The 22,982-nt window shown below is 43.2% G+C and overlaps 1 protein-coding gene across 3 annotated transcripts in view; it reads left to right on the top strand.

Annotated features, from left to right (window-relative positions):
* Positions 1-22,982, top strand: part of LRRK2 (leucine rich repeat kinase 2) — a 474,491-nt gene that overhangs the window by 338,816 nt on the left and 112,693 nt on the right. For all 3 annotated transcript variants that reach the window (XM_077468371.1, XM_077468370.1, XM_077468372.1), the window contains 4 exons: positions 7,071-7,217; positions 12,018-12,209; positions 21,743-21,889; positions 22,032-22,132. In XM_077468371.1, the coding sequence (XP_077324497.1) occupies positions 7,071-7,217; positions 12,018-12,209; positions 21,743-21,889; positions 22,032-22,132 (587 nt within the window). The remainder of the gene's footprint in view (positions 1-7,070; positions 7,218-12,017; positions 12,210-21,742; positions 21,890-22,031; positions 22,133-22,982) is intronic.

The raw sequence follows: 22,982 nt of genomic DNA, 5'->3' as shown, positions 1-22,982 counted from the left end.
CCTAAAACAGGTGGGGGAGACCTGGGGAAACATGCGGTGTAACCGTTGAGGCGTATAATACCATCTGGTAAGTAACTTAATAGCCGTTTCTCTAAGGGAGAGAGATTTAGAGCATTGGCGCATGTTCCTCCAGGCTCGGTCCCAGTCCAAGGCGTCCTGATCCAATTCAAGTTCACTTTCCCATTTGGCACGGTATGGCAACCCTACGGTCTCAATCATCGAGGACATGGACACGTAGAGGTCAGAGATAAGGCCCCTCTGTCTAGGAGCCGTGAGGCAAATATCCTCGAAGGAAAACCCTTGGGGACGGGAGTAAGGGCCAGGGTAATGTTGTGAGAAAAAATGGCGAATCTGCAGATAGTGGAAGAATTCTGAATTCGGGATGGGATGATGGGATTGTAATTCCTGAAATGAGGCAAACCGGGAGTCCACCAGGAAATCCTTCAAAGTGACCAGGCCAAGTTCAATCCAGATACGGAACGCGTCACTAGAATTATGAGTCGATATGAATCTGGGGTCACCTAAGAAAGAGACCCCAACCGGAGTCTGGGGTACTAAGCCGTATTTACTGCCATACATATGCCAGAGGCGCATGGCATCCAAAACACAAAATTTTTTATGGATGTAAGGGCAATGCGGTATATATGGGGACCACATGACATTCGATAGAACCAAAGGACGTATGGATTCCTGCTCAAATTGAACCCACGGTACCCTAGAGTTCCTAATTGACCATTGGGCCTGCTGGGAGAATCTGCTCGCCAAGTAATAAAGCCAAATTTGTGGGACACCTAGGCCACCCCTGGAGGCAGAACGGTACAGGACCGCTCTCACAAATCTGGGGGGTCTATCCTGCCAAATAAATCTATTAAGACATGATTGAAGACTGTCTATATAAGATTTTGAGATCCTAATTGGGAGGGATCGAAAAGCATATAATAAACGGGGGAGTATAACCATCTTAATAGCCGTTATGCGCCCTAGGAAGGAGATGTGTAAGTTAGACCAAGATTTCAAGGTGGACCTAATTTTAGTAAACAACTGAGGATAATTAGAGGAGAAGAGGAGTTTATATTCACTAGAGAGGGCTATGCCTAAGTAAGAGAGGTGGGAGGAGGGCCAACGAAAGGGAAATGTCTGTTTGAGGTGAGAGAGTTCCTGCGGGGGAATATCTATATTAAGGGCTTCAGATTTAGATATATTGATGGATAATCCTGAGATAGTAGCAAATCTCGACAAGGACTCAAACAGATTGGGAAGGGAAACTAATGGGTTAGTCAGAAACATCAGGACGTCGTCTGCATACATACAGAATTTGCTAGTTAAGGGTCCTTTTGAATATCCTGAGATATCTGGGTTGTTCAAAATGGCTATAGCTAGGGGCTCGAGAGCCAGGGCGAACAAAAGGGGGGATAGTGGGCACCCCTGCCTAGACCCCCTTCCCACATCAAAGAAGGCTGAGCAGCAGCCCGGAATCTTTATCCTAGTTTTGGGGTCTTTGTACAAGGAGTGGAAAGAGTGCAAAAACCCGCCCCGGAAGCCTAACCGCTGCAACACCCTAGTAAGGTAAGACCAAGAGACACTATCGAATGCCTTCTGGATATCCAAACTGAGAAGCAGAAGGCTACGAGAGCGTATATTAGCATCCTGAATTATGTTAGTGGCTAATCTAATATTATCTGTGATTAATCTGTGGGGGATAAAACCAGATTGGAAAGGGGAGATAAGGCGGGGGGATTTGAAGGGCCAATCTATCTGCAAGGATCCTACTAAATATTTTTAAATTTATTATTCATTACTGAAATTGGTCTATAATTTTGGGGGAGTGTATGATTTTTGTTTGGTTTGGGGATCATGGACATTGTGGCAAGTAACATTTCCTCCGGGAAGCTACCACCCTTCATTACCCAGTTAAAAAAGTAGGCGAGTCTGGGGGCCAGAACCGAGGCAAATTTCTTATAGTAGACGGATGCAAAACCATCCGGGCCTGGGGCAGAACCTCTTTTTAGAGATTTGATTACATTTAAAACCTCCTCCGTAGTGATAGAAGAGTTCAGACTCGACAATTGTGACTCAGATAGGGTCGGTAATGGCACCTCATCCAGCCATGTGTCGATCTCCGAAGTCTTAACAGTTGGGTCATGGGCCAATAGAGTGGCGTAAAATTTTTCAAAGATCGCTAAAACTTCCTTTGGGTGTGACGTGAGATGGCCTTCCCTAGACGTCAGTTTGTAAACATGTGTAGGTCTTTGGGAATGTTGCAACTTACGTGCGAATCTGGAGGAAGCCGCACTCTCTGACAGGATATGGTTCGCTTTCGCAAATCTAAGAGCTTTTTCAGTGTTGTTAGTCAAGAGAGAGTCCAATTCTAAACGTTTACGGTCAATCTCTTGTCTAGTAGAATCTAAGTGTAAGATGGAGGAGTTCTTATACAGGTGGTCTAGCTCTTTAGTCAAGGTTAGAATTCTACCGTTTAATAGTTTATTGCGGGCAGCCGAAATCGCAATCAGTTTACCCCTCAAAACTGTCTTATGCGCTACCCAAACAGTGGATGGGGACATTTCTGGTAAGTCATTAAGTAAAAAATAATCCTCAATCGCTTCCTCCACTGTTGAAACTATGTCAGCTTCCGTCAAAAGGGACTCATTAAGTCGCCAAGAGTGTGATGTGGGGGACAACCTAATGAAAGTCGTGGTGAAGGCAGTGGCATGGTGATCCGACCAGGCACAGGGGTAGATACGGCTCTGAGTAGAGTTGGCTAGAATGACAGGGGAGGCAAAAATATAATCCAACCTGGCTGAGCTATTGTGTGGGTGGGAGTAGAATGTAAACTCCCGAACCCCCACATTATGCGCACGCCAGGTATCAACAAGTTGATATTCTAATAAACCGTGGGTAAGTGACTTGGGGAAGGCCCTAGTGAGGGGGGTATGAGAGGAGCGGTCCAAATTTGGATTAGCGACCAGATTAAGATCCCCTCCAACAATCAGGTGTGATGAGTGAAAAGAGGCTAGTTTCAAAAAAAAGGATTTAAAAAAGGCAGCTGGGGCATCATTGGGGGCATAAACACTTGCGATAGTCAGTTCTCTGTTGTGTATCAAACCTTTGATAATGACATATCTACTATCAGCATCCTTATAGATACGTTTCACCTCCATAGGAAAGGAGGAATGCAAGAAGATGGCTGCGCCCCTAGACTTAGAGTGGTGCAAAGAGTAGAACGCCTGCGGGAAGTCCCTATGAAAAAATTTAGGGTGGGAGTTATGAGAGAAATGGGTTTCCTGAAGGAGGAGGACTTTAACATTTACTCCCTTGTAGAAGTCAAACGCCTTGCGTCTCTTGATGGGGGAATTAAACCCCTTAACATTATGTGACATACATGTAATTGCCATGACCAAAAATGTGGGGGACGAGCACATGGGAAGCACCAACCATCCACAAATAGTCGGGGAAAATAGAGTGGAGGGGACCAATCTGAGGGAGGTCAAATAAGGGCACAGCCATCAGCCCGCTACCAAATACATAATCATATATTAAAGCCATATCAAGCACAAAAAATGCAGCCATACATATAACACGGTGTGAAAAGAGAATGTAGAAAAAGTGCTAAGCCAAACGGAGTAGAAGAGGAAGAGGAGAGAAAAAAGAGGGGAAAAAGAAGATATAGAGAAGGCAGAAAGATCGGGGGGGAAAAGCTTTCCCAGGAGACCAGTACCCCGGAGCATAAACCAAATCCAGAGCACATAGAGTCCAGGTCCAAGAACGTTTAACCAGGGGGTCAGGTTGGCAGGGGGACCGATGACCATCAAAAAGTTGAGCATCGGGGCCCAAGTCCCTAGGTGAGACTCACAACCTGAAAAACAAAAAACCCAAAGGTAACCACGAGACACCAAGGTCTCAGTCCCAGCGTGTGTCTGCAAAATGAAATAGAGAAAACAAAAATGTGAAAGAAAACTGCTGGGGGGGAGAAGCATGTCACTGCACCAAACGACAATAGCAACCTGCCGCCGGAGAACAAGGAAAAATAGGGAGGCATGTCCGCAGCCGTTGCCAGCAAAATGGTGTAGACAAGAGGGAGTGTAGAAAAGAAGCGGGTCTCAACGAGGGCTTCTTCCGCCCAGCTCTCCAGCTCCATAACGAATCCGCCTCCCACCCCTCCGTGACGGTGGTGTTTGCCAGATGGGGGCCGGTCTAGGAGTCAGCGGGGGTCTACGAACCTCCATGGCTTCCAGAAGACCCAGTTTAACTAGTAGATCTTGTCCTTCCTGAGGCGTAGACACAGAGTAAGTGCTGCCATTATGTGGAACGATCAGCCTGAACGGGAAGCCCCACCTATACCGAATCCGCGCGGATTGTAGGGCAGATGTGACCTCCCTCAACGAACGACGTCTTTCCAGGGTGGCGGGAGAGACATCTGGGAAGATTTGAATTTGGACGTCATCCAGAAGAATGCGCGGTTGATTCCTAGCCGCCCGTAGAATCTCCTCCTTTACTAGGAAATCTTTGAGGCATAGGATGATATCCCTTGGTGGTTTGTCGGCCGGAGGCTTCGGACGAAGGGCTCGGTGGATACGATCGCATTTAAAAGCGACGGCTTCGTGTTCGGGCAGAAGAGATTTAAACAGGCGGATAACCGTCGGAATTAGGTCCACTTCTGTTTCCAGGATACCTCTCAGACGAAGGTTATTACGTCTATTCCTATTGTCTAAGTCCTCGAGTTGCATTTGAATAGTAGTGAAAGCAGAGGCCAGATTATCATGCTCCCTGCTCAATTCATTGTGGGCTAAAGCTAGTTCGTCGTGCTTACTTTCAAGTTTCTCAGTTCTGGAGCCCAAAGCGGCAATCTCCTGCGATAGCACGTGGGATGTCTTGTGCAGTTCCGACTGAAATTTAGCCGCCATTTTATCGTACATGGCCTCAAGGCTGGCGTCCAAATAAGCTTTAGAGAGGGAGTTAGACTCACCGGCTCCGATCAGCGGAGGGAAGGGGTCCGGGGAGGCCCGAGGCGCGGAAGACGGAGAGACAGAGAGGCCGCCCTGGCCCGCGCCATCTTGAGACATCACGCCGCTGTCCCTTGTCCGGAGGAGGTAATGGGTTAGAGTATGTTGGCTCGATTTACGGGCTTTCTTCTTTCGGGCAGACATGCACCGTGCTGAGGGGACCTGGGGGGTAGCAAAATTGAGGCAAAAAAGGTGATGTATAGCCCCCAGGGCGCTGATGAAATCCCGGTCCGTGCGGAGCTCTCACACTAGGCTGCCATCTCGCTCAGCGCCGCGCATGCGCCCCCTTATGGCTTTCTTTTAACAATGACTTTCTTCTTGCCACTCTTTCATAAAGACCAGATTTGTGGAGTGCACGACTAATAGTTGTCCTGTGGACAGATTCTCCCATCTGAGTTGTGGATCTCTGCAGCTCCTCCAGAATTACCATGGGCCTCTTGGCTTCTTCTCTAATGCTCTCCTTGCCCAGCTTGTCAGTTTAGGTGGACAGCCATGTCTTGGTAGGTTTGCAGTTGTGCTATACTCTTTCTGTTTTTGGATGATGGCTTGAACAGTACTCCGTGAGATGTTCAAAGCCTGAGATTTTTTTTATAACCTATTCCTGCTTTAAACTTCTCCACAACTTTATCCCTGACCTGTCTGGTGTGTCCCTTGGCCTTCATGATGCTGTTTGTTCACTAAGATTCTCTAACAGCTGTATTTATACTTGGATTTAAATTACACACAGCTGGACTCTATTTACTTATTAGGTTGACTTCTGAAGGCATTTGGTTTCTCTAGATTTTAGTTGGGGGTATCAGATTAGTGGGCTCAATACAACTGCATGGCATACTTTTCAGATATTTATTTGTAAAAAAAAAAAAATTGACAACCATTTATCATTTTCCTTCCACTATACAATTATGTGCAGATTTGTGTTGGTCTAGCACATAAATTCCCAATAAAATACATTTACGTTTTTGGTTGTACCATGACAAAATGTGTAAAATTTCAAGAGATATGAATACTTTTTCAAGGCACTGTATAAATACTTAAGTGTCCATATAGTGAGCTGCTTGTTAAGTTATTCACTTTAAAGTGGTGTTCCACACACACAATTTTTTTTTTTTAATTCCTAAAAAAAAACACATTTGGAATTATTATTTTTTAAACTCACCTCTAAATGCCTGTTGCTAGGGGGTCCTTCATAGTCTGCCTCCTTCAGTGCCTGGGCTGATGACATCACTTCCCCTCAGCGCAGGAAGGGCTCAGCTCTGCCTCCTCCCTCCTGTCAGTCATCTGGGACACGTGACAGGTCCCAGATGACTGCACGGCCAATCACAACGCAGCCAGGTGCCCACAGTTGCAATAGACTCCCTCAAGAGGTGGTTCTGGCCACCTCAGTAGATTGTTTTAAGAAAGGCCTTGATTCTTTCATTGATGCAAATAATTTAACTGGATACTAACCTGTATAGGTAAAGTTGATCCGTGGAATATCTGATTTGCTTCTGGGGGGGCTCAGAAAGGAACTTTTTCCCCTGCTGAAGCAAATTGAATGATGCTTTATTGGGGTTTATTGTCTTCCTCTGCATCAACTGAGGGTATAGGATTGTATAATTTTTTTGCCCTAGTATTGGTTGGACTTTTTTTCAACCAAACTAACAATGTAACTATACTCTTAACTTCTATTTTTTTACTGAGATGTGAATGGGACCCAAGTAAAAACACTGTAAATGCAAATGGAGATATTGCCTGTACCAGGTTTATAAATGGAGGAAACAAGTAAAAATTATATTTAACATGAATAAAATTGTAAATGGTTAGCATACAGATAGATTCAAACTATTATACTACTTCACTCATGAACATCCTACATTGAGGTGGGCAGCCAATGTTGGTCAGAGTACTACTGAACCTCTTGTTTCAAATTAACTTCGTCTTGCAGCAGATAAAGTTTACATTAACTGTGATTGTGAACTGTGATTCTCTAGTATTGCATATGCAAAAAATATTAATGCTTTTCATAAAAGTAGTACTCAACAGTGGCATATTAACAAACAAACTTTTGTATTTTGACTTGTATTACTACAGAACGAGCACAGCGTCCCAACAGAATGTATTGGAGACAGGGTATCTATCTGAATTGGTCCCCAGAAGCCTACTGCTTAGTTGAGTCTGCAAGTCTAAACCGCAGTCCAAACAGTTTTCTAAAAATCACTGTTCCATCTGGCAGGAAAGGTAAATCAAGGATCTATTAAATACCTGATATGTACCAGCATATTGATGGAATGAAGATATTTAAATAGATATATCTGGATTTAAAGTGTCTTTGGACCTAGACTATGGAACATTCTCATTACATGCTATATCAGATTGTTCATTCTACACAAAACAAATGCTTTAGTGGCTCTGTGAGTATGAACTATACCTGGTTATAGCTGCATTCAGCTGCCCCTCCCATCTTGTCTTTGTCCCCATTACAGCCTGAAATTATGTAGACCAGCTGGTGTCCTCTACGGAGAATGCTGCAATTTCAGTTCCCTTCTAAGTGCTTCAATTCCTCCTTTTTCTCATCTCTGCAGCCCATGTGACTATAGAGTCACATATGCGGTCATATACACAGTGGGTAAATTACACTTTCCTCTCTTCCTCCCTCCCTCCCTCCTCCTCCATGCTCTCATTGCTAAACACCGTGGGGGCGGGCTATAGTATGCTGATTAATTGCATTCACTAAGAAATGCACAAAAAAACATAGTTTTAATACAAATCAGTATTAAATATATGTCATGTAATTTATCTCAGGTACTTTACATACCTGTAAAGTAAAAAAGAAAGAGCCTTGAATGCAGATGTGGTCTGAAAGTTAGTGTCAATCATCTTTTATTCCCCCTACACCATGTTATTGCACAAAAAATCATATTTGAGGTTCAATAAAGATTTATTGGGTGCCGGTAAAAACAGTTATTTGAAATTTATATTCTAATTCAAATTGCTCTTCTGAAACGTTTTTATTTATTTGTTATGTGACGGGCACAGCACCAATCAAGGCTGGTCAGACACACTCACACAGTAGATGGCATACATCAGCAGAGTAATAGAAGCCCCTCTCAGGGATCTTTCCCTGAAAATGCCAAAGAACCTGAAAGATCATGTGACCACACAAGAGTGCTGCAGAAATAGTACTTAGAGAGTTTATAGATAAATCAAATGCCACTGTATTTTGTTTTTATGTGAATGAATTATGACAAATAACACGTCCCTGTTTAGTATCTCTTATTTAAGAGAAAGTATTGTATATTTTCATTGAGCACATCTAATGAGTTATCTTTGTGAAGATTTTCAATTATACAGGTCATGGTATAACTAGGAATAGTAACATTTAACTGGACTTATTCTGGTATGTTGAAGACTTTAAGTGGCTTCCTCAATTCAAATGAAACACAACCCAGCATTTGTAGCCACATGGACAACTCAGTCACTTACAGTACCTGTCCGCGAGAATGTGTTTCCAGCGCGATCCCATCTTTCATTCTCGGCGACAGGGTACTGTACATCTTGCGCTGGTTGGAATAGGAAAAACACATTTTCCTATCGCAGCGAGCACGAGAGGGAATTCCCCTCCAAGAGCATACCAGGCCCCTAGGTCTGGTATGGATTTTAAGGGGAAACCCCCTACGCCGATAAAATGGCGTGGGGGTCCCCCCCAAAATCCATACCAGAACCTTATCCAAGCACGCAGCCTGGCTGGTCAGGAAGGGGGGTGGGGACGAGCAAGGGGTCCCCCTCTCCTGAACCGTACCAGGCCACATGCCCTCAACATGGGGGGGGGTGGGTGCTTTGGGGAAAAAGGGCGCCCTGCGGCCCCCCAACTCCAAAACACCTTGTCCCCATTTTGATGAGGACAAGGGCCTCTTCCCGACAACCCTGGCCATTGGTTGTCGGGGTCTGTGGGCGGAGGGCCTATTGAAACCCGGGAGCCCCCTTTAATGAGGGGGGCCCCCGAATCCCAGCCCCCCACCCTATGTGAATGAGTACATTCTTACCCATTCACCTGGGGGGGGGGTGTCAATAAAAAAACACGCTAGACAGGTTTTTAAAGTAATTTATTAGGTAGCTCTGGGAGTCTTCCAACTTCGGGGGCCTCTTCCGATTTCTCTGCTCTCTCCGGCCTCTTCTCCCATGTCCGGTTCTTCTGCTCTCCGGCCTCTTCTCCAGGTCTCCGGTTATTCTTCCGCTTTCTGGTTCTTCTGCCGGGCTCCTCCGCTATCTTCTGCTCTCTTGCCACTCTTTTGCTAGTGGTGGCCCGGTCTTCTCCGTCATCTGGATCCCTCTTCTCTTCTTCCAATGTAGACACAACACTCTCTCCCGCTGTAATGCTGTGTGCGAGGTGCGCAAGACTTATGTAGGCATGGGGCATGGAAACCGGGTGATGTCACCCGATGACCCTCTTCCCTTATGACGTCACAGTCCCGGGGCATGATGGCTCACTCGTCCCCACCCCCCTTCCTGACCGACCGGGCTGCCTGCTCGGCAAAGGTTTTGGTATGGATTTTGGGGGGCCCCCAAGCTGTTCTCTTTTTCATTCACTGACTGACACAGCTCCATTAGTCTTGACCGTAGGGTTATTACGCCACCTTTAGGAGAGGACAAGGCAGAACATGTAATACATGTGAAAAACCAGAACTTTACAGTTCCGCCCAGGGGGCAGACCCTCTGGTAATAACCCCTCAGCCTGCTTCCTGCAGCTCAGTTTTTTTTTGCCTTGTGAAGGAGATGGACCTTGGCTCCCTGCAGGACCATCGGTCCTGGGATTTTTTTGCCGAAGAGTTTAAGATTCTGTGATCTGCTATCAACAGCTGGCTGGATATTCTAGATCCTTGTCTCCCCAGCCTGGCCATCGAGCGTGTGCAGACCCTAGCTACGCGTTGGGTCGGCCACGACATGCCCCTCAAGCTCCAGGGGCGGCCGGTGAGTGCCACGCTCCGGGGGAAACGCATATGACCAGACTACCAATGTCCTTGTCGCAGTGTGCCATGGCCAGCAGCCACCCCATACTGCTCGTGGAGTGGGTCTGTGATGGGATATCTCTAGCTTGTCCTGCCTCGGCAGGATTGAGCAGCTGGGCATTCCCTGGGAGGTCGATTAAGGGGTCCCTCTCTTCTCTCCCTGTTCCTATCTCCCCCCCCAATCGTACCTGGAAGGCCTACATCTCCATGTGTGAGGAGAAAGGTTGGCGTCCGCGCACCTATTCCGTTTCCAGGATCCTGCTGTTTCTACAGTGAGTAGACCAGAAATTGGCTTTAAGCACCATTAAGGGACAAATATCAGCCTTGGCTGTTTTTTTTCCAATGACCCCTGGCGTCTCACTCTCTAGCCAGGGGTCCGGCATGTAGTTCCTCCGGTGCTTCCACCTTTACCCCCATGGGATATGAACCTGGTGCTATCGATGCTTCAAAAACCACCATTTGAGAGCATCAGGGAAATCCCCTTGTTGACTCTTTCTCAGAATGTGGTCTTCTTAGTGGACATTACATCAGCCAGGAGGGTTTCGGAACTGGCGGCCTTGTCTTGCAAGTCGCCCTATCTGGTTATTTATAAGGATAAGGTGGTATTGCGTCTGCAACCTTCCTTTCTGCCGAAGGTGGTTTTGGCGTTTCACATCAATGAAGACATTGTGTTACCATCTCTGTGTCCTAAACCAACACATCCTAAGGAGATGGCCCTAAATTCCCTGGACGTGGTCCGGGCTCTAAGGGTGTATTTGTCTGCCACGGCTCCCTTCCGGAAGTCAGACTCTCTGTTCGTTTCGGTAGCTGGTCTGAAAAAAAGGTATAGCGGTCTCGTTGGCCACCATTTCTAGGTGGATCAGACAGATTATGGTACAGGCCTACGCCTTGAAGGGGCAGGTGCCCCCCTTTCCTGTCACGGCCCATTCCACCAGGGCAGTTGGAACCTCTTGGGCTTTCCGACATCAAGCGTCAGTCGCGCAAGTGTGAAAGGTGGCGACTTGGTCGTCCGTTCACATTTTTACCAAACTCTACAAAGTGGATGTAAGCGCATCGTCTGATGCCTGCTTTGGCCGCAAAGTTTTGCAGGCAGCCGTGTAATGTTGCAATTCTGCACTCTCCTCTGTTTTAAAAATACAGTTACTTTGAGTATTAATGCACTGTTGCATTAGTTGACCGCAAGTTCTGATTTGGCTAGTTAAGATAGTGACTCCCCTGTTAGGGAGCACTTTTGGTTGTGGGTGACGTTTTTATGCTGTTCCCACCCCTCGTTATGACACTGCTTGGGGACATCTCTACGGTCAGGACTAATTGAGCTGTGTCAGTCAGTGAACGAAAGAGAAAATAGGATTTTTGTATTCACCGTAAAATTCTTTTCTCTGAAGTTCGCTGACTGACACAGCACCCTCCCCTCCTATTGGTTTACTTTATACTGCTTGTTGACGTACTGAGCTGCAGGAAGCAGGCTGAGGGGTTATTACCAGAGGGACTGCCCCCTGGGCAGAACTGTAAAGTTCTGTTTTTTCCCATGAATTACATGTTCTACCTAGTCCTCTCCTGAAGGTGGCGTAATAACCCTGCGGTCAAGACTAATGGAGTTGTGTCAGTCGGTGAACTTCAGAGAAATGGATTTTACAGTGAGTACAAAAATCCTATTTTTTAGGCATAGAGGGTACCCCTTAAAATCCATACCAGACTTAATGGCCTGGTATGCTCTTGGAGGGGAACCCATGCTGGTTTTTTATTTAAAATTTGGCGTGGAGTCCCCCCTCATGTTTCATACCAAACACCTGTCAGCAATGCTTGTCGCTCATCGGGAAAGGAAAAAAATAAATTTTTCCTTTCCCGATGAGCGAGTCAGCTCGGCACTGGCTCCCGCGACGAGGCTTGCAGGTGTCAAATCTCGCCATAACAGTGGCGAGATTGACACAATACCGCGGTCACCTACTGTAAATCCAATCACTGTGGTCTTAAGAAATCTTTTCTTTATAAGCTGGTGTGTTATTTAAATCTGTATCTAATTTATTTTTAGGTTGTATTTTACTGGGACACGTTGTGGATCATATTGATTCTCTTATGGAGGAATGGTTTCCAGGTTTGTTGGAAACTGATATTTCTGGAGAATGTGAAACATTGCTGAAAAAATGGGCATTGTACAGCTTTGATGATGGCCAAGAGCACAAAAAAATTCTACTGTCTGATCTTCAAGCAAAAGCTGAGGAAGGTAAGCCATTAATATTTTGGGATACTATTTATTTTCTAGTGAAGCCATCTTCTGTCTGGTGAACATACTGAAACCAAAGAGCATCTGCTCAACATAGGCAGCCATAAATACAGCTTAGAAACATACTTTTAATGTTGTTCAGATCTTTTTACAGAAATTCTATTCGCTTCTGTTTCCAATGTGTAAAAATGGCCCCAGTAAGGACACAAACAGCAGTGAAAGCTTTACATTGGTTATAGACCCGACGTTGTTTAAAAAAAAAAAAAGGCAATAATAGTTCACATGTAATTATCTGACATTTTTTATTTCCAATATTCTAGCATCCCTGAGTGCTGGTTTACATATATCCAGTGACACCCTTCTTCCCCGGATCAGTTCACATTCTAAAGTTTTGATGACTATTAACCTAAAAGTATGTTTTTGGAAAGTGGAAGTAAAGCTGTGCAAACACAGAATATGTATTTGTATTCCAGGATGGATTCAAACAAAAGATACAAAGCTGCAGAACAAGCATTCTAATCACTTACCCACTATGCTTTTTTCTTTTGCATGATGACATAATAAACAAATGTATATAATAAAATACCCTCGTTTAAGTTTTATGTATTATACCCGCTTCACCTCTGTGGATCCTGTTTTACAATCGCCAGTGCCATAACCTCCTGTTTATCACCATGCCTGGTGCTAGATTCAAAGAATAAATAATTTCTTTTTGCAAAATTTTTCTCTTTAGAAATGATTTCAGCTTGAACTATCATTTAGATTATGGAGAATGTACTAATTCTAAAGCGCAACTGAACAACTGAAAACATTGAATAACTATCTTAGAAAAATTGCACGTTCACAATTGTAGTATCTTACATTTCCTTCTCACAAAGTCTTCCTAGAAAAAAACTGCCATCAAACCACCTATGTACAGTAGGGCAAAAATATTAATCCATTTCACATAATCCAGAAGCTCATCATATCTCGCACTCCCTGCTGATTGTATACCACTGCTCCCACCCAGATACCTTTGATCCTCTCTGCAGCCTGCCAAGCAATGGTATTTGCAACTAGTGCTTGAGATTGCTTACCAGCCATAAAAAATAATTGTAAGACTTGCCGTATTGGTATTTTTAGCACCCAGAATCTAACTGTAATTTTGTAAGGAAATATACAGCTAGGCCTTAGATAATCTGATGGTTTGCTTATTTGTTGCTCCAGTTTGTAAATATGCATTACTCTTTAGGATGGTTGCTGCTGCAGGACAGCTTCTGTTCCTGCAGCCGCAATCACCCGCACAGAAAAATGGGCTGCCACGCAGGAGATGTGTGTACCATTAATCCTAGTGGCACCCACATGCACTGGAAACCGCAGAGCAGTTTTCCTGCACTAGGAACTGCACTGCACTACGCAGTTTCCCTGCGGTTGCGTTTTCTCAAAAAGGTAAAGTGACCTTTTCCCTGCATTTTCAGTGGATACAGCGGTCCATTCAAATGAATGGGCTGCTGTGCATGGGCAATGCAGCCACTGGAAAATTGAACAAGTGTAACCCTAGCCTTACACTGCCTTATTTGATTAACTTTTTATTTATATCAACCTAAAGATAACTGGTAATTTGTCAACACCGGGCATGATACAAATGCCTTAAAAAATTTATTGAAATACACAGGGAGTGTGTAGTATGCCTTGTCCTTCAGCCCTGCTGTTCTGTTACTCATTTGCAGGCGCTCACTTTGGCACTAGGTGCAATGTGTTGCGTTAGCAACAGGGTCCTGTACAGGTCCAGGGGCCTTGGTCCATCACAGTGGAACCCAGTCCCTGAAGGCCTTTTTGGGGGGATATGCGCACCATGATGGATGAAGCCTGGACTTTGCAGTCCAGTGTCATGAACAGGTAAGACTGGTTCACCCTGTATCTATTACTACAAAATCTGGCTTATTTTTAGTAAGTATTCGCTTCACAGTATTCAAACTTTGCATTAAAATTCAACAGCTCCGAGCTCAGTCTTAGGTGGATGACCAGATGTTACCTCATACCACTGGTCACACACTTTAACACTACTTCTGCCTAGAGCTCTTATAAGGGAACTCAGGTATTCCCTCCCACCATTTGCCATGTGCATTCGCTGCAGGGCACTTTTAGACCTGGGTTACCATGTATTACTACTGAACATGCATACCCCATTTCCCACACTCTACTCTGTGATTACCCACAGGGGAATGCCTTCACTTGTAGCTGTAGCAGAGACCAGCATCCATATCTAGTTCAGGCATGAATTTTCTGCATCTGTGTCACAATTCCTTGGACAGATTATGGCCTTAATAAAGCCACCTCTGTCCAGGGCTCATAAATGCCCCGCCTTTTCTCCTACTTTAATTTCTCAACCAGATTGGGTATGCCGGTCCTGGACACCCCAGAATCAGAAGAAAACAAGGGTGATACTGGGGAATGTTGGAGGCAGCTGAAGAAGATTATTCTCTCCCGCATAGCCACTAAATTGAAGCATCACGCAGCATGCTTGCTAACATTGATACGCTCATTGCTTCTTTCGACAATAGCCTTAGCATTGTGTAAATTTACTTTCTTCCATCTCGCCATGCTCCCTTGGGCACAAAGAGATGTACAAAAACTTGGAAAACTGTTTCTGTTCATGAACAGATAGTATATGCAGTATATAATTATTGGGTCAGTCCTGAAAGGATTTTCACTCCCCCCTAAAATCTTTGCTGAAAAATACTGATTGGAAAAAGAATTTGCAAAGAAATGGGCTATTCCTGTGGTAGAACCTGCCGTCTGTTCTAAAACATCCCACTGTACCTATTGAATATGTAATTTCAAAGATTCTGCTAATCAAAACTTTGAGATGCTTATAAAAGTTCTCTTTTAACGTGGCAGGCCCAGCGCTGCAACCAGTTCTCCCTGCTATTTGTGTTTCAAACTGGGCTAGAACAATGAAGAATCGATATGACCTTTTTCAGGAACGTGCTAATTCAGAGCAATTACAAAAATTGCCGCCTTCTCCTTTTTTTTGCCTAGAGGCCTTGAAAGGTATCAAATTGTCAAAAGACAATTCAGCTGCTCCAGGTCTAAAGCTGGGTGATCAATTTCAACAAATCTGTACCCAAGCCTTTACCTAAAAATCTTGGGTCTGATCCTGGATACATCCCAAGCAATAGTCTTTACTTCCAAAAAAGAAATTTCTCTCTAAGGTCTCAACAACTAAGATCCAACAGAAATCCCACAGTTAGATTCTCTATGAGAGTTCTGGGTCTAATGTTTGCTTCCTCCAAGACAGTACTTTTTACTCATTTCCACTCAAGAACTTTCCCACAAAACATTCTGTCAGCCTGGAAAAAGCAGTCTTTCTCCCTGAACTTACCCATGCTCCCATCCAGGCAAATAAGAACTTCCTCGTCTTTGTGAATCACCAGCCAAGCTCTAACAGTGGAAAAATCTTTCCTTACCTACATGTGCAAAGTTCTTACACCAGACACAAGAGACAAAAACAAACAGTTAACCCATTCAGTGCAGGCACAGCCCCACTGCATGGGAGAATTCTTTATTTTAATTTTTTTCCCAAAGTTCTTCAGCCCTTCAGAGGTGCATTTTAAACCTGTTAAATACAGTGCCTTGAAAAAGTTTTCATACCCCTTGAAATTTTCCACATTTTGTCATGTTACCACCAAAAATGTAAATGTGTTTTTTATTGGGATTTTATGTGATAGACCAACACAATGTAGCACATAATTGTGAAGTGGAAGGAAAATTATAAATGGTTTTCATTTTTTTTTTACAAATATCTGAAAAGTGAGGTGTGCATTAGTATTAAGACCCCTTTACTCTGATACTTCTAATTAAAATATAGTGGAACCAATTGCCTTTAGAATTAGTAAATGTAGGCCACCTGTGTGTAATTGAATCTCCGTATAAATACAGCTGTTCTGTGAAGCCCTCAGAGGTTTGTTGGAGAACCTTAGTGAACGAACAGCATCACAAAGGTCAAGGAACACACCAGACAGGTCAGGGATAAAGTTATGGAGACGTTTAAAGTGGGTGGGTGGCAGTGTAGGGGTTAAGTGTTCCTAGGGGTGTGTTACTAACTGTGGGGGGCTGGGCTTTCATTTAGTGAACACTGATCTCTGCTCCAATCACATGGAGCAGAGATCACTAGTTGCTAGGCAGAATGGGGAAATGCTGTTTACAACGGCATTTCTCCATTCAGCCGCCCCGTGAGACGACCGCAACCTCACGGGGTCCCAACCGTCACGCGAGCGCGATGGCAGGGCGGCATTAAAGATTGGATGTACCTGTACGCCAATATGCCTGCCCGTGCCATTCTGACGACGTACATGCACTGGTCGGGAACTGGTTAAAATAATTTTTTTAGCTAGAAAATTACTCAGTATATATATATATATATATATATATATATATATATAACATATATCAGAATATATATATATAATTTTTTTTTTATATGACACCCTAGAGAATAAAATGGTGTTTGTTGCAATATTTTATGTCACAATGTATTTGCGCAGTGGTCTTTCAAATGCATTTTTTTTTTTTTATTACTTTAATTTATTAAAAAAAAAAAAAAAACTAACCAGTAAAGTTAGCCGCTTTTTTTTTTTTTTTTTTTTTTGTATAACGTTAAAGATTTTACGTCGCGAGAATCGTGATCTTTTTATTCTAAGCAAAAAAATTGTGATTCTCATTTTAGCCGGAATCGTGCAGCTCTAGTACCTAACAATGTTTACTTTGTGTACTGTGTTTTGTTTTTACTAAGAAATTTGCCAGCACATCTTTGCTGTTTGTAGAGTGCCCTGTGTTGTTTACCAACAAAGGGTCCTCTTCTGTCATTCACAATAAATCATTGGCTGGGACCCACTGATTGGCTTGTGTTGTAGCAAATAACAGCTATCCGGAAAATGCAGATCATGTATATTTACATGATCCTGCGCAGCCAAGCTGCCCTGTAGCAATAAAGCTACAGGAGGAGGTTGGCAAGTGGTTATTTTTTTAAATTTTTGTTCAAGCATTAAAAATGATATTCTAATTATACATTCTTAAACCATTGGTTATATGAAACTATCTTCAGGCACTGAAAAAAAACAACAACCTTGCCCACTCTGTTATGTTTTTTGCTAGCATCCTTAGGTGATAGATCTGTTCTACTGTGGATTTTTTTTTCCTTTTGTAACCATTACATTTCTTACCTTTCTTACTTTTCTTACATTTCTTACAAAATGTATAAAAATTTGACTGCTTACTTCCTTGGGCTATCTAGCAGTTTCCAGGTCAGGTACTCATGGGTATATACCTTGGGGACCATACCCAGATCTCGCTGAGTGGGGCTGGTCTGTAATTTTTGCTTTGGCACTGGACTCTGCATCAGGCCCTCATCTTGCCATGTACTGTAACTAGTGTAGTTAACCACAGGTCCAGGCATTTGGTTCATGTCTATGGGTCACAGACCCTAAAGATTCCTTTGGGGGTATGCCCACCATGACAGGCCAAGTATGGACCTTTAGTATGCCCAGCATCATGGATAAAGTAAGATGAAGTTTCCCTGTCTATTTACTCAGCTTCCTGGCTTTTACTAACTCCGTGCGCTCTATGTAGCGCCTTATGCCTATAGGCAGAGTATTTTGAAACGTCTCCCCTAAATATCAGATTAGCTCTGAATTCCTGGATCCACCACTATTTCAGGACTCAATCATCCACTTCCTTTGTGTCTAGGGATGATTTTTCTGCAATCATTTTTGGACTGTAAGATCCTCTCTCAGGTGTTCTCACTGGTCTGGAATGCCTGGTGCTCTCCTTACCAACCTCAGGGAATCTCGGGGTCTAGTGCTCTCTCAGACACAGAAGTGCTTGGTGGGCTTCCTGACATATGTGGTTTGCTCTAACCTTAAGTTACCATTACTAGAATCTTCTTCTCCTGAGGTCAGTGTTTTTGGATCCTGCCGTCTGCCAAACAGTCCTTCTCAGCGCACTCTCATTTACAATAAGTGATGTATGCCAATTCGGCTCACTTGAAGAGGGTGTTTTCACAACCAGAATGGTTTGCTTACCAGTACTCCCTGAAAATAGACTTCTACAAAAAAAAAAAAAAAATGGGGCTCTTTGGCTGTTGACCCAGCTTTTTTTCTATCCATATTTAAATGGCCCTGATGATTCCTGTTGATTAGGTCCCAGTCTTCAAAGATACCATGGAAATTAGGTTAGAGGCCTCCCTAACCCATCCCTCTGTCTGGTGGGAGCTGCTCTGTAGCCTGCTGTGGCTAAAGTTTGAGTTTTCCAAGCCCTTAAAGTCTGTGCAAAGCAGGTGCTCTGTTATGGGGAGTACAATCTGGAATATCCTTCCATTTTGCAGCTCCTGGAAGATTTTAACTGCTTGCTGACCAGCCGCCGTCATTATGCTTCGGCAGGCCGGCACGATCCCACGAGCCGCCATAGCTGTACATCAGCTCCTTTAAGCAGTGCCCACTGCACTGCTGGGGTGCCGATGTGCATGACTGATGGTCCGATGACCGCCGGCCATCATGCGCACGAGAGCCAGAACAGGGACGTGTGTGTGTAAACACACAAATTCCTGTTCTGTGAAGAGAGACAGATTGTGAGTTCCTACTAGCTAGGAACTACGATCTGTCATCTCTACTCAGTCCCATCCCCCTACAGTTGGAACACACATGAGGGAACACAGTTAACCCCTTGATCGCCCCCTAGTGTTAACCCCTTCCCTGCCAGTGACATTTACACAGTAATCAGTGCATTTTTATAGCACTGATCACTGTATAATTGTCAGTGGTCCCAAAAATTTGTCAAGAGTGTCCGATCTGTCCACCGTAATGTCATACTCCCGATAAAAATCGCAGATCACCACCATTACAAGTAAAAAAATATTAAAAATGCCATAAATCTTTCCCCTATTTCTTAGATGCTATAAATTTTGCGCAAACCAATCAATATACACTTATTACGGTTTTTATTACAAAAAAATATGTAGAAGAATGCATATCGAGCTAAACTAAGGAATAAATTTGCTTTTTTTTTTTTTCAAAAAAATTGGGGATATTGATTTTTGTAAAAAGTACAAAATATTGTCTTTTGTTTTTCTAAATTGTAGCTTTTTTTTGTTTATAGCGCAAAAAATAAAAACTCTGAGATGATCAAATGCCACCAAAGCAAAAGCTCTATTTGTGGGGAAAAAAGGACGTAAATTTTGTTTGGGTACAGCGTCGCACGACCGCGCTATTGTCAGTTAAAACGACGCAGTGGCATATTGCAAAAAATGGCCTGGTCATTGAGCAGCTAAATCTTCCGGGGCTGAAGTGGTTAACAGAGCCCTGAATTTCTCAGAGAATGTCTTGGAGGCAGATTTCATGAGTAGGCATCATGTCTGTCCACATAAAAACGATCCCATAACTGAAATATTAATAAGTGGAACTTCTGCTAGAGGCAAATTGGGAGGCTGCTGTTTGAGCATGAATGCTTTTTCAGACCATCCTTGGATGCTTATGTTCTGAAGGTCACTATAAGAAGACGAAGGTGACAGATCAGAAACTAGGGAGTCCCAGGACGATTATTTTTGTAAGAAACTAGCTTCGAGCTCCAAACAAAGGCCCACATCCCCATTTTTTCTAAAGTCCCAAGTTCTCCAGTTCCAGAGGCAAAGCTTCCTCTCAGTAGTGAATTTTGGATGGAGTAATGGAGGCTTATAACCCGTCAGTTTGTTTTTTTCCATCTGCATCCCATCAGGGAGATTTTCCTTCTCTTCCTGTCCCCTTGCCAAAACAGAAAGTGAGGGAAAATCTTTCCAGAATGAGAGAAAACCATGGTTGTCACCAGAACTAGTGGACCAATAGATGCTTTCCCCTCTATTACTGTTCTGGTGGCAACCCAAAATTTGGGGGTTTTCTTTCATTTTAACTCTTGGTGATGGTGAGGGTTGAATAAAGTGCATATAGTGCAGCGCTAAAACTCACTAGAATTATATGACCAAATCATGCATAAATATGAGTGAAATATTGTGACATAAACCGAAAAACGTATACATTTTTTTTTTTACATATTTGAACAACACACACATTTAGTAAATGTGAAAAAAATGTTTTACCGACACTTGCATGTGTCAAGTAAAGTGCATAAACAAAATTTTAAATAAAAAAAGTAATGTGAAAGTCCATAAGCATTAGTGAAAAGAGTCCACCATAGTGATCAAAACTTTGAAAATCTTCAAATCCACCAAATGTTAGGACATACTCTTGCGACCACCCATGTGACAACACCACCACTGATGAGGATCCAAAAAGAACATATCTTCTATGCATCGATAAGGCTTTATGGTGTCCACTGGCAGCTAGATTGTGACCTGTCAGGATCTTGTCCCGAACCTTGTGAACACTGCCTCTCCGCAAACAGGTGGTTAATATCAATTGATACTCAAAAAATAGGAGGAATAGAGAGAGGGCCACATAGCGTAATTCCGTAAGTATAGCAAAATATTTATTAAAATAAGTGCACTTACATTTAAGAAGTACCTTCAATTTTTACAGTATCAAACTTAATCTGTTTTAATGTTGTTCTTTCGGTTTATGTCACAATATTTCACTCATATTTATGCATGATTTGATCATATAAATCTGGTACGTTTTAGCACTGCACTATATGCACTTTTTATACTTGAGAACAAATGTATCTGTTTGTTGTGCTAGCTGCTAATTTTGTTTTTATTTTTGTTTGCGTGGGGTATTTTTATATGATGGTGAGGGTTGGTCCTGAAATCATATGGTGTATGTGACCCTGGAGTGGCAGTCCAGGGGTGCTGAAAAATTGCTGCGAGTAAGGGTCACTTTGATTTGAGGCACCACGTTTACTGCACCATTACATGCTTTTTTAGCACCTGCCTCCTGGGCCGGGCCTTTTGGCTGGGACCGGAGGAGGAATATTTTATTCCTGGCCGGAACGGCCTGTACATTGTATTGCACAATGGCCACCTTTTCACTCTCTACTTCCTTTTCCTCCACTTGCTTTTTATTCCCTTTGTTTTACACTTTTTGTATTTTTACACTTTTTTGCATGTGTGATGAGTAGGGTTGCAGGTCCTCGGTTCTGCCCTGAAAGTCTTGGGAGGGGGTGGACATGGCCTTCTGGCTTAGTTCACCCTCTCATGGGGTCTCCCTTTGGGGGAGCCCTACCTAATACTTGGGTGGGTCTGTTTCGGCAGACCTTCCAGAGAAAGGGGTCTGTCTGGTTTCAAACAGATGGACCATGTTTTAGGTACCCTTGTCCCTGTCAGGAGCTTAACGCCCCAGGGGGATTCAGGGCAAGGCCCTCTGATTTCAGAGGGCTTGTGTACCCGTTGCACTTTTTTGTGTTTTACTCTGTGTGTGGATATTTTTTGGCATCGGATAAAGTTTTTGAGTATGTTTCATACTCCATGGGCTTTCAAAAACAATAAAAAAAGTACTTAAATCGTAAAACTAATATAAGCAATTTTTTGTAAATCTAATTGCAGTGCAATGTTTTATTTTGCATAACAGGAGACTTGCTAATAAATCCTGAAGATCCGAGGTCTACCATTCCTATTTCTCAGATTGCGCCTGACCTTGTTTTGGCTGATTTGCCCAGAAATATTATGTTAAACAGCGAGGAGTTGAAATTTGAGCAATCTGCTGAGTTTTTACTGGGTAAGTGTCCTTTTTTGTTTTTCTTAGTTTTTTTTTTCTTTAAGACAGACTGCATTGTTCTTATTTTTCTCCTTTTTTTTCTCTTCTAATTTATGTTCAGATTTTTGACGCATTTATAAAATATAACTGTCTTTTGTTACAGGAGATGGAGGTTTTGGATCTGTTTATAGAGCTGTATATAAAGGCAAAGATGTGGCTGTTAAAATTTTTAACAAGCATACGTCCCCAAGACTCTTGAGACAGGTAATTCCTGTAGTGTTTGTTTGGGCAGTATGACTCCTCTTTTAATTTATGACGTTTAAGATTAGTGCAATATTTTGTGACTGCTAAAGGCTTTTGTGCAAAAAAAAAAAAAAAAAAACAGTCATTCAGCCAGCGTAAAACTGCTTATTTGTAAATGCTACATTTATTTTGATCAATTGGCAACCAGCTTCAGTATCTGTTGTGTTTTGTGTATGCACCCTGACAGATCTTCAGCTGCATTTTACAGGCCTGTATTTTCCATTTATATTTAAGAGCTTCTTTCACGCAGTTGTCTGGAGGGGAGCAGTAAAAATAGGCATGTGAGCTTCAGTTTTGTGACTCGCCTAAATGTTTAACAGCAGCTGGGGAAGGCCATTCACGTGACATATCTGTGATGCTTTTACTATGACATGCAGAGTTGATAGACGGCACCATCTATCAAAGTCGGCTAATAAAGTCAATGGGGCTGCGCCGCTACCGTTAATGGTTGCAGATTATTGGCACACCCCCCCCAGACAATGTCAGATTGTTTGAATTAAGACCTTGAGGTCCCTTTCCAGTGTAATGGGATTATAGATTTTGCTGCATTTAGTAGGTGTATAGTTAACTTTTTTTTAAATATTTTCTAAGGGGAATGTTGGACATGTGTAGTGGAGAGAAGATGGATATGAAATAATTTTTTGTTTGTGTGGTAAGATCAATCAAATGCAATTAGGGGATCGCCATCATGTTTAGGTCATAATAATAGATTTTTAAATTCCAGTGGAAATTCTGGGTTCTCTGCTGTTGGTGTTAAAGGGGTTGATGCATTCACCTTGATGCATTCTATGTCTCGTGTCCTGATTGGATA

The sequence above is a fragment of the Lithobates pipiens genome, unplaced genomic scaffold (assembly GCF_037356315.1).
Source record: "Lithobates pipiens isolate NorthernLeopardFrog02 unplaced genomic scaffold, aLitPip1_a1.2 Scaffold_8, whole genome shotgun sequence".
Classification (NCBI taxonomy): domain Eukaryota; kingdom Metazoa; phylum Chordata; class Amphibia; order Anura; family Ranidae; genus Lithobates; species Lithobates pipiens.
Note: the sequence above shows the minus strand (reverse complement) of the source record. Positions and strands in the feature narration are given on the sequence as shown.